Below are 12,507 nucleotides of genomic sequence, written 5' to 3' on the forward strand. Positions count from 1 at the left end.
ATTTGTACTCCTAGATTGAATTCAAAAAAAGGTGCAGATATTTTAAAGACACTTACTTTAACTTCAAGGGACCCCCTTTCCATCTTCTCAAAGCCAAGAGCCAAAGCACAATTTACCAAACCTTAAAATAAAGCTTTCATTATTTGAAATATGACTAAATGTCTAAAGATCATGTACTATAAATTGCATTTTGCTAAAAATATTATACAAAAATTGGTATATTTTCCTTCCTCTTTTTCTTCACTTCTGAATTTGAGTCAAGTTTGAATGAAAATGGTATTGAGGTTACACAAATTATTGATGTCAAATAAGAAATGTACCTGAGAAGATCAGATTTCTTTATTTCAAACCATATAATTATTTTTATGCTGAAAGATCAATTTTTTAGCATTGCCAAGTGTTCTCACCTCAGCCACAAATACTGAAATACAATTATTGAGAGGAACTCCTGGTTAATATTTTTAATTATAGAAATAACAGGAATATCATGTGTCCTCCTCTCCCTTTCTGTTCTATAGAACTCCCTGAAGAACTAGAGAAATGGAGTGTAAACTCCCTAACGCTTCAGTTGAAAAGGAATAGATATAGAATCTTTCACAAAGAGTTTTTCCTGAAAGTGTTAGCCAAGGGTTTGAGTTATTTAAGTTAACACAATACAGAACAAAACAAAATTTAAACAGTCTGACTGAAACTCCCTTCTGCTCTCAGTGATTCAAGGTTTCAGTCTCTCGTGATGCCATAATCCCACTAGTTTCAATTCTCCAAAAAGTCATTCCAGTTAAACTGAAAATCAAAACTTGATATTTCTAGTATAAAACACAAGCAGAAAAAAAAAAAAACACCCTTGAAAAAAATCATTACACACCAAAAAAGGGTAAAAAAGGCACTCTCCTTTCCAAGATCACCTTTTAACTAAGGGCTTGTCTACACTTACATTTTATAGCGCTCTAACATGCTGACTCAGGGATGTGAAAAATCACCCCCCCGAGCACAGCAAGTCTGAGCGCTTTAAAGCACTAGTGTAGACAGGCTCTGAGCGCTGGGAGCCATGCTCCCAGCGCTCGGAGCTAATCCCCTCGCAGAGGTGGATTACCAGGAGTGCTGGGAGAGCTCTCTCCACACGTGCACTTCAAAGCGCTGCCGTGGGAGCGTTCCCGTGACAGCGCTTTGAAGTTTCCAGTGTAGCCATGCCCGAAGAGAATTTTCCGTGTAGTATTACTTATTACTTGTAGTGTGGGAAGGAAGTATAGTTCAAAAGGTAACTAATAAAATAAAGAGCTGCAATAGACAAAAAAACCTGTCTTAAAAGAAATAAGCGTACACCTTCTCACTGTTTTGCTGGTAAGCAAGGCAGGGGGAGGAGATAAGAAAGGAAGGCCTTGGAAGGAGGAAAGCAGCAAGGATAAACTGCTTCAAACTGTGTTTTGCTAAAGCTAGTAAGTTAACTGAAGGATATAAAGAGAGCCAGGAATTTGAAGGTTCTTTGTCAGACCCTAACTGAATATGCTGAAGCATGACAGGATGAGATGATTTGCCCTGGGTCTGGCCTATTTGTAAATATACTGCTCACATGCTTATGAATACTTTGTTCCTGTATTGGGTGTACTGACTGCTTATTTTTAGGCTGTTAGGCATGTTTAGAGCAATTGTATAAAATACCATTTGGCCTCTGGATTTAATAAAAGAATTTATGGTTAAATTCGTATCTGGTGGTCTCCCATATGAATAATTTCAAATATTAATAATTCCAACATAAATTGTCAATATTTTGTAAAGAAAGTGCAGAATAACAAAAAGATGAATGCTGGCACTTCCATTAAGTTTTACTCTTAAAAATGAAAGTATATTCATAAACAATTTTAGATTACTTAAACCAATGTTGCTTACTGTATTAGGCTCCTATCCTGCAATCTACTCCATATGGAAAAATCCCTACTCCCACACAGGGCATGACAAAATTGATCAGTCTAGGCAACACCCATCACCCTTCCCAGTCTGAGGAGGCAGGCAGAGAATTTATGTAGCTCTGCTTATGGAAACTGAACAAATGTAATTTATAAAATTTGGAGAACATACTATTCCCTTTCACCCCCATTTGTTTCAGAGTGTGATTGACAAAATTAGTTAATGAATATACATATTACATCATGCTAATTAATTCTAAACAAACATGGCTTACCTCCCTGGATCACTTGCCGGGCCATGAACAAAGCAGTGGATCCAGTGGAACAGTTGTTGTTAACATTAATGATAGGAATGCCAGTTAATCCCAAACTGTGATAGATAGCCCGCTGACCACATGTTGAGTCACCTTTATACAAAGATGAAACATTTAAAAGAAAGTGGAGAGTAGTCATATAGTAGCAAAAATTCCAACAACATAAGTGTAATGCCATACTTTGATTCTAGAAAAGACTTCTAAAATCTTTGAAGAGCACAATTTTCCAACTCAACCAATAGCAAAAGGTAAGCTAAAATAGCACTTAATCTTGTTATAAAGCGGTTCAGTCACTATTGCCAGGCTGTACAAATAAACAGTCTACAATATAATACCAGATACATACACTCATGACACTAGGGGAGTTAGTTTCCCAGACATATACTAAGCATCATGAGGGGTTAAGAGTCAACCTGAGCTGTGTTCAAAGGGCATGGACTCCATTTCCCTAAATATCCCAGCAGCTTTTCTTCTGCTCATATCTGGTCAATCACAAACACATTTACTGGAAGACAGGTGGTTAAAGTGCAGTGCCAGGTTGAATTTTCTGTAAAGAGTATTGTATTAAAATAAAATGAAATTTGAAATTAGTTGCTATTAAAATAAGCTAGAAGGACCATGTGCTTGCCTATTACATGCTTAGGCACATACAAGATGGCAGTATTTATTACCAAATGTCTTTCTAGACAGGTCTCTCCTTCACCCTAAGGAATTAACTCTTCAGATTCAAGCTTACCTTTGCCTTTTCCTGGCTGGTTAAAATTCTGAAAAGTGATTATCTAGGGAGTATATTTCCTTTTCTTCAATTCCAGCTGCAAATGTGTGTTAATATTCACTTGACCCCAAAATGCCCATTTTGCTCTTAAGTGGCAAAACAAACTACTCAAACTACTTAGTTTCTAAGCATTTGTAGCAAAGCTCTTTGTTAATTTTTCACTGTAGGAGGTTGAGCAGTATTTCTATTTATATCTTTAACTACTTGTTTTAAGAAAGTTCTTGGCTACTTTCTAATGATTACAAAAATATAACATAAATCTTCAAAGAAACTTAATCACCTTAGCTTTATTTCTTCTTCATTTGATCAACAAAATGCCACTTATTTACAGGACTACAAAAAAAGTCACAGAAATGCTCTTCACTGACCTGTATCCTTCTCTTTAACATGACCCTGAAAAACTGTATTTTGACATTCACTCTTCTTGGCCTAATTTATTTTAAAGAGAGCTTTGCCATGTTGTTTGGCTTCTTAGTGGTAAGTGTTACCAATAAAAGTAGTTTAATTATATAGTTACGTCATTGTCTGTTGTACTGTCTACTCACAATTGGGTGATTTAAGAAAAGAATTCTCAGAATTTTAACCTTCCTCTTGAACTTCCCTGTTATACCATTTCCTTTCCATAATGTACTTGAAGGAGGACTGACTTTGCCCAAATGATAATTAATCTTTTTCTACAACTAGCTTAGGATGAATTGGGCAAACATGCTCTGCAAAAAAGAAAATGTATAGATGTATCTTTAAGTACTGTGAAGACAAATACAGAAAAGATAAGGAAGAAAGAACAACAGAAATGCCTCCCAAAAAACCGACTTGATATCTAAGGTAATGTTCTAGCTTTGCAGGCAAGGTTAGCATAACTTCTCAACCTCCAGTGGTGGCACCAGCTGGCAAAACTATACTGTCATTTAAACTACTGCAATGAATGACATTACCATAACAATTATAAGAATGTATGGATTGTGTACAACTCACATAAGGTGCTGGAGATGATCAAACACAAAAGATAACACTGTAGGGATCTGATCCTGTAATGGGAGCTACTTAGGATACTCACACATGTACCACGTTTCCTTGAAATCTATATCTACCAATGATTAAAATAACTGGACACTGGACAGGTCTCTATGGCTTGAATTAAAAATCTGAGGCCCTAATCTTGCAAAGACTTATACAGGTGCATAGTTTTAAGCAGGGCTCTGTGTTAAGGCAGATCCAGGAATGGGGAAGGAGGAGCAGATGTTAGGCTTTGTATAGGAAGGGACAAATTTCATTCTCACTGACGGGACTCCTCATATGCATAAAGTTAAGCAAGTGGGTGTTTGCAAACTCACACTCTAAACAGGGAACATTAACTTACCATAAACATAGCCCACACATGCCTGCTCCACTGCCGAGTAAGGAACACCTGCATCAGCTAAAGCCTTCTGACCTAGAGAGAGTTTTTTTTTTTTTAAATCCAGCAGTCAAAACTTTTAAAAAGTGAATAAAATATTTTTTGAGAAACTGATCCAAACAAAACTTATAGAGAGGCAATTAAAGAAATTAAATCAAGGGCAAATACATTATTGATTGTCACAGGGACAGACTTATATACTCTTACAGATTTCTGCAGTCTGGAGGAACACACAAAACTTAGCTTTTCATCCTCTACCATAGAAGCCTAATTAATATTTTATTGAATGTAGCTCTGATTTCTGCAAAAATTTAGAAGCTAATCTAGTAAAATAAATTCTTCATCTCTCTGAATAAAAAGGCACATCATAGTATGCATTTATGTAAACAATATACAAAAATAGTATTACACATGCACTATAGAAACAAACTTCAAGGCCCACTATGTTTGAAAGAGGAAACAACATATCTTAACTGACTTGTTATATTAGGAATCTGTAGAAGACTCTAATATAGGGATTGGCAACCTTTGGCATGCAGCCCACCAGGGTAAGCCCTATGGCGGGCCGAGCTGGTTTGTTTACCTGCTGCGTCCGCAGGTTCGGCCGATCGCAGCTCCCACTGGCCGCAGTTCACCTCTCCAGGCCAATGGGGGCTGCGGGAAGCGGCGTGGGCTGAGGGATGTGCTGGCTGCCCTTCCCGCAGCCCCCATTGGCCTGGAACGGCGGACCGCGGCCAGTGGGAGCTGCGATGGGCCAAACCTGCGGACGCAGCAGGTAAACAAACCGGCCCGGCCAGCCAGGGGGCTTACCCTGGCAGGTCACATGCCCAAGTTTGCCGATCCCTGCTCTAGTATAATTAAGGCAAGAAAATCTTGTCTAATAACTAATTATTTCAATGAAAGTGTCAAAATGGCTGCATAAAGTCTAAAGATAAGATGATAATGCTGGAATATAATAAATATTTGAGCCCTGTGATGTATGCCCAACATTTTCTCGGGCCACATAGTTCAAATTTCATTAGTACATAGTTTTAACAACAGAAGTTTCTTCCTCCTGGCTGTTAAGTGATCAGCTGGTATGCCTATGCATGAAAGTTGATATCACTTACATACATTCATTTTAGCAAGTGCAACTACACAGGATATTGTTTATTTAAATATCTAATTAATTTTTGCAAAAAGAAAAGGAGTACTTGTGGCACCTTAGAGATTAACCAATTTATTTGAGCATGAGCTTTCGTGAGCTACAGCTCACTTCATCGGATGCAAGTGAGGTGTAGCTCACGAAAGCTCATGCTCAAATAAATTGGTTAGTCTCTAAGGTGCCACAAGTACTCCTTTTCTTTTTGCGAATACAGACTAACATGGCTGTTACCCTGAAACCTGTAATTAATTTTTGAATCCCATGTTCTTGGCTTCGATTCTGTGTGGCAGTGAGTTCCACAGGTCAATTATGCACTATGTAAAAAAGTATTTCATTTCATCGGTTTTAAATTTGCTGTCTTGAATGTTCACTGGTTGCTTCCCTGTTCTTGTGTATTTTACCCTCTCTCATAACACAATTCAGAAAAAAAATGTTAAAACTAAAAGTCATCTTGGCCGTTAATTACCTGCCTCCTTAGCCATGTCAGGGTAATCCCAATCTCCCTGCACACCAGGCTTTTCAAACTGGAAGGAAGAAAAACAAGATTTAAACTTAATATAGATATTTTGCTCAAATTGCTACACTCAAGTGTCATATGGGTAAATTATTTTTTTGATATCTGAACACCCAGGGTGAAATCCCTCTTGTAGAGGGCCCATGCAGAGTCATTGTTCCACAGAAACTACACTGTATACAGCACAGTGTTCCCCAAACTGTGGGGGCATGCCCTCTATGGGGCTGCAGAGGAACAAGGAGGGGGAGGGGCGTGCAGTGGGGCCCAGGCCAGCCCCCACTGCCCTCATTCCCTCTCCACCCCCATCCCAGCTCTGCCTCTAGCCCCAGCTCCTCCCCATCCCCAGTTCCTCCTCCAGCTCTGTCTTCAGTCCAAGCTCCGCTGCTGAGGAAGCCTCAGATGTGCATTAACAGGGGCCGGGGCAGTGTAGACAAATTTAATTAATGGTAAAGGGCGGGGGCATGACTGGAAAAGTTTGCACACCACTGCTATAGCATGAACAAAGACTATGCAGGCAAGGCTCATCTCCTCCCGAGAACCAAGGCTGTGCTCTGTGCTGGCCTTGAACTGGCCAGAAAGGAGAGACTGGACAGGGAGTTCTTGGCTCTGTGTTAAGACAGATCTGTGAACAGGAGAGAGGCGCAGAGGGGATGAATTTCATTCTCACTGATTAATACAGTACTTAGAATCATAGAATTTCAGGGTTGGAAGGGACCTCAGGAGGTCATCTAGTCCAACCTCCTGCTCAAACAGGACCAATCCCCAATTTTTGCCCCCGATCCCTAAATGGCCCCCTCAAGGATTGAACTCACAACCCTGGGTTTAGCAGGCCAGTGCTCAAACCACTGAGCTATCCCTTCCCCCAAACTTATAACCATCACTAAGTTTTGACAAAGGTTTTGTCCTTTTACACAATTTTATGGCTATGTACCTTTCAAAAGCAAGCAAGTTCAATGTTATTTTGTGTAAGCCTCCCTTCCCATGCCTAATGTCATCTCACTATGCACCATAACCTAGGTGTCAAGTCATGTCTAGCCTTCAGTCTTGCAGCAGGGACTGTACTTTTATTCTCTCTATAAAGAGACAAACATGAATGTGCTACATACAAACGTTTAATAAATAGTGATAAAATATGTCAGCAAAAGATTTTATGTATGACTTACGAATTCTAGTTGATATTATGAAGTTATTATAAGAATGGCCCTACTGGGTCAGACCAATGGTCCATCTAGCCCAGTATTCTAACATTTATTTTGATAATGCTAACACAGGTAAGCAAGACTGGTTTCTAGCTATGTATTTGTAAGTGTTCAGTGAGGCCTGAGGTCTTGGCATGAGCTGGCACCTCGTCTGCCAGTGTCATAATTAAGGCTGCGAGTCTTTCAGAGCAACTTGCAACTGGTAAGAGCAAATGGCACAAATGCCCAGTTTTGCCAAAAAAGTCAGGTTGTCTGGGACAGGGCTTAAAAAAGGGACTGTCCCAGCCAAAACAGGATGTATGGTCAGTCACCCTACACCTTGGAAGGGATGCAGTAGTCTGCTAAAGCAGAGAAGACCCTGAGATACCAGGGGAGTTTAGGAGCTCTGCCCAGCTTAAAGATGAAGGGAAGACTTTTGTGTTTCTTTTTGAACTTTAAGCCCTGGTCTACACTAGGACTTTAGGTCGAATTTAGCAGCGTTAAATCGATGTAAACCTGCACCCGTCCACACAATGAAGCCCTTTATTTCGACTTAAAGGGCTCTTAAAATCGATTTCCTTACTCCACCCCTGACAAGTGGATTAGCGCTTAAATCGACGTTGCCGGCTCGAATTTGGGGTACTGTGGACACAATTCGATGGTATTGGCCTCCGGGAGCTATCCCAGAGTGCTCCATTATGACCGCTTTGGACAGCACTCTCAACTCAGATGCACTGGCCAGGTAGACAGGAAAAGAACCGCGAACTTTTGAATCTCATTTCCTGTTTGGCCAGCATGGCAAGCTGCAGGTGACCATGCAGAGCTCATCAGCACAGGTGACCATGATGGAGTCCCAGAATCGCAAAAGAGCTCCAGCATGGACCAAACGGGAGGTACGGGATCTGATCGCTGTTTGGGGAGAGGAATCCGTGCTATCAGAACTCCGTTCCAGTTTTCGAAATGCCAAAACCTTTGCAAAAATCTCCCAGGGCATGAAGGACAGAGGCCATAACAGGGACCCGAAGCAGTGCCGCGTGAAACTGAAGGAGCTGAGGCAAGCCTACCAGAAAACCAGAGAGGCGAACAGCCGCTCTGGGTCAGAGCCCCAAACATGCCGCTTCTATGATGAGCTGCATGCCATTTTAGGGGGTTCAGCCACCACTACCCCAGCCGTGTTGTTTGACTCCTTCAATGGAGATGGAGGCAATATGGAAGCAGGTTTTGGGGACGAAGAAGATGATGATGATGATGAGGTTGTAGATAGCTCACAGCAAGCAAGCGGAGAAACCGGTTTTCCCGACACCCAAGAACTGTTTCTCACCCTAGACCTGGAGCCAGTACCCCCCAAACCCACCCAAGGCTGCCTCCTGGACCCAGCAGGCGGAGAAGGGACCTCTGGTGAGTGTACCTTTTAAAATACTATACATGGTTTAAAAGCAAGCATGTGAAAGGGTTACTTTGCCCTGGCATTTGCGGTTCTCCTAGATGTAGTCCTAAAGCCTTTGCAAAAGGTTTCTGGGGAGGGCAGCCTTATTGCGTCCTTCATGGTAGGACACTTTACCACTCCAGGCCAGTAACACGTACTCGGGAATCATTGTAGAACAAAGCATTGCAGTGTATGTTTGCTGGCATTCAAACAACATCCGTTCTTTATCTCTCTGTGTTATCCTCAGGAGAGTGAGATATAATTCATGGTCACCTGGTTGAAATAGAGTGCTTTTCTTCAGGGGACACTCAGAGGAGCCCATTCCTGCTGGGCTGTTTGCCTGTGGCTAAACAGAAATGTTCCCCGCTGTTAGCCACAGGGAGGGGGGAAGGTTGAGGGGGTAGTCACGCGGTGGGAGGAGGCAAAATGCGACCTTGTAACGAAAGCACATGTGCTATGTATGTAATGTTAACAGCAAGGTTTACCCTGAAAGAGTGTAGCCACTGTTTTATAAAATGTGTCTTTTTAAATACCGCTGTCCCTTTTTTTTTCTCCACCAGCTGCATGTGTTTCAATGATCACAGGATCTTCTCCTTCCCAGAGGCTAGTGAAGCTTAGAAAGAAAAAAAAACGCACTCGCGATGAAATGTTCTCCGAGTTCATGCTGTCCTCCCACACTGACAGAGCACAGACGAACGCGTGGAGGCAAATAATGTCAGAGTGCAGGAAAGCACAAAATGACCAGGAGGAGAGGTGGCGGGCTGAAGAGAGTAAGTGGCGGGCTGAAGAGAGGGCTGAAGCTCAAATGTGGCGGCAGCGTGATGAGAGGAGGCAGGATTCAATGCTGAGGCTGCTGCAGGACCAAACCAGTATGCTCCAGTGTATGGTTGAGCTGCAGCAAAGGCAGCTGGAGCACAGACTGCCACTGCAGCCCCTCTGTAACCAACCGCCCTCCTCCCCAAGTTCCATAGCCTCCACACCCAGACGCCCAAGAACGCGGTGGGGGGGCCTCCGGCCAACCAGCCACTCCACCACAGAGGATTGCCCCAAAAAAAGAAGGCTGTCATTCAATAAATTTTAAAGTTGTAAACTTTTAAAGTGCTGTGCTTAAAGTGCTGTGTGGCATTTTCCTTCCCTCCTCCACCACCCCTCCTGAGCTACCTTGGTAGTCATCCCCCTATTTGTGTGATGAATGAATAAAGAATGCATGAATGTGAAGCAACAATGACTTTATTGCCTCTGCAAGCGGTGATTGAAGGGAGGAGGGGCGGGTGGTTAGCTTACAGGGAAGTAGAGTGAACCAAGGGGCGGGGGGTTTCATCAAGGAGAAACGAACAGAACTTTCACACCGTAGCCTGGCCAGTCATGAAACTGGTTTTCAAAGCTTCTCTGATGCGTACCGCGCCCTCCTGTGCTCTTCTAACCGCCCTGGTGTCTGGCTGCGCATAACCAGCAGCCAGGCGATTTGCCTCAACCTCCCACCCCGCCATAAACGTCTCCCCCTTACTCTCACAGATATTGTGGAGCACACAGCAAGCAGTAATAACAGTGGGAATATTGCTTTCGCTGAGGTCTAAGCGAGTCAGTAAACTGCGCCAGCGCGCCTTTAAACGTCCAAATGCACATTCTACCACCATTCTGCACTTGCTCAGCCTGTAGTTGAACAGCTCCTGACTACTGTCCAGGCTGCCTGTGTACAGCTTCATGAGCCATGGCATTAAGGGGTAGGCTGGGTCCCCAAGGATACATATAGGCATTTCAACATCCCCAACAGTTATTTTCTGGTCTGGGAAGAAAGTCCCTTCCTGCAGCTTTTGAAACAGACCAGAGTTCCTGAAGATGCGAGCATCATGCACCTTTCCCGGCCATCCCACGTTGATGTTGGTGAAACGTCCCTTGTGATCCACCAGAGCTTGCAGCACTATCGAAAAGTACCCCTTGCGGTTTATGTACTCGGCGGCTTGGTGTTCCGGTGCCAAGATAGGGATATGGGTTCCGTCTATAGCCCCACCACAGTTAGGGAATCCCATTGCAGCAAAGCCATCCACTATGACCTGCACATTTCCCAGGGTCACTACCCTTGATATCAGCAGATCTTTGATTGCGTGGGCTACTTGCATCACAGCAGCCCCCACAGTAGATTTGCCCACTCCAAATTGATTCCCAACTGACCGGTAGCTGTCTGGCGTTGCAAGCTTCCACAGGGCTATCGCCACTCGCTTCTCAACTGTGAGGGCTGCTCTCATCTTGGTATTCATGCGCCTCAGGGCAGGGGAAAGCAAATCACAAAGTTCCATGAAAGTGCCCTTACGCATGCAAAAGTTTCGCAGCCACTGGGAATCGTCCCAGACCTGCAACACTATGCGGTCCCACCAGTCTGTGCTTGTTTCCCGAGCCCAGAATCGGCGTTCCACAGCATGAACCTGCCCCATTAGCACCATGATGCATGCATTGGCAGGGCCCATGCTTTCAGAGAAATCTGTGTCCATGTCCTGATCACTCACGTGACCGCGCTGACGTTGCCTCCTCGCCCGGTATCGCTTTGCCAGGTTCTGGTGCTGCATATACTGCTGGATAATGCGTGTGGTGTTTAATGTGCTCCTAATTGCCAAAGTGAGCTGAGCGGCCTCCATGCTTGCCTTGGTATGGCGTCCGCACAGAAAAAAGGCGCGGAACGATTGTCTGCCGTTGCTCTGACGGAGGGAGGGGCGACTGACGACACGGCTTACAGGGTTGGCTTCAGGGAGCTAAAATCAACAAAGGGGGTGCCTGTACATCAAGGAGTATTTCAGGCAGGACTTCACGGAGGGTTCCAATAAGAAATGGTGCACCTAAGTTATCGTTCTTATTGGAACAAGGAGGTTAGCCTGGCCTCTGATTGATACATGGCTAGATTTAACTCGCTGCACCTTCTCTGTGAGTGACTGCAGTGTGACCTAGAGGAATGAGTCCCCTAAACAGGGGAGGAGGCAAATGAGTACAAAACAAATCTGGTCTATTTCTTGTTTTGACCCACTCCATCTATCTTTTACATCTTTGGCTGGCAGCAGACGGTGCAGAAGGACTGCATGCCATCCACATCTCATGGCTGCTCGGCAGAAGATGGTACAGTACGACTGCTAGCCATCCTCATCTCTTGCCTGCCTGGCAGAAGATGGTACAATATGACTGCTAGCAATCCTCATCTCTTGCCTGCCTGGCAGAAGATGGTACAGTACGACTGCTAGCAGTCCGTATCGCCTGCCCGCTCACCATAAGACGGTTCAATAGGACTGACTGCAGGACTAAAGAGAATGACCTGGTCAAGTCACTCCAAATTTAGTCCCTGCGAGGCGCTCCCAGCCGACGTGGTCAGGAGCACCTCGGACACGACGAGGACGACTACCAGTCGTATTGCACCGTCTGCTGCCAGAAGGCAATGGGTTGCTGCTACTGTGCAGCAAAGCCGTACCGCGTCTGCCAGCACCCAGGAGACATAGGGTGACGGTTACCTGAGCGGGCTCCATGCTTGCAGTGGTATGGCGTCTGCACAGGTAACTCAGGAAAAAAGGCGCGAAATGATTGTCTGCCCTTGCTTTCACGGAGGGAGGGAACGGGGGCCTGACGATATGTACCCAGAACCACCCGCGACAATGTTTTAGCCTCATCAGAGTGCTCCATTGTGACTGCTCTGGACAGCACTCTCAGATGCCTGATTGTTTGCCGTTGCTCTGACGCCGGGAGGGGCGCTTACAGGGTTGGCTTCAGGGAGCTAAAATCAACAAAGGGGGTGGCTTTACATCAAGGAGTATTTCAGGCAGGACTTCACGGAGGGTTCCAATAAGAAATGGTGCACCTAAGTTATTGTCCTTATTGG

At 44.1% G+C, this 12,507-nt stretch overlaps 1 protein-coding gene across 2 annotated transcripts in view; it reads right to left on the reverse strand.

Moving 5' to 3' along the window:
* SCP2 (sterol carrier protein 2) overlaps positions 1 to 12,507 on the reverse strand; it is a 56,482-nt gene that overhangs the window by 39,387 nt on the left and 4,588 nt on the right. For both annotated transcript variants that reach the window (XM_084637604.1, XM_084637603.1), the window contains exons 2-5: positions 6,000 to 6,057; positions 4,354 to 4,425; positions 2,180 to 2,311; positions 57 to 121 (exon numbers count right to left, since the gene is read on the reverse strand). In XM_084637604.1, the coding sequence (XP_084493730.1) occupies positions 57 to 121; positions 2,180 to 2,311; positions 4,354 to 4,425; positions 6,000 to 6,015 (285 nt within the window). In that variant the 5' untranslated portion in view covers positions 6,016 to 6,057. The remainder of the gene's footprint in view (positions 1 to 56; positions 122 to 2,179; positions 2,312 to 4,353; positions 4,426 to 5,999; positions 6,058 to 12,507) is intronic.

Source organism: Lepidochelys olivacea (assembly GCF_965140295.1).
Source record: "Lepidochelys olivacea isolate rLepOli2 genome assembly, chromosome: 8".
NCBI classification, from domain to species: domain Eukaryota; kingdom Metazoa; phylum Chordata; order Testudines; family Cheloniidae; genus Lepidochelys; species Lepidochelys olivacea.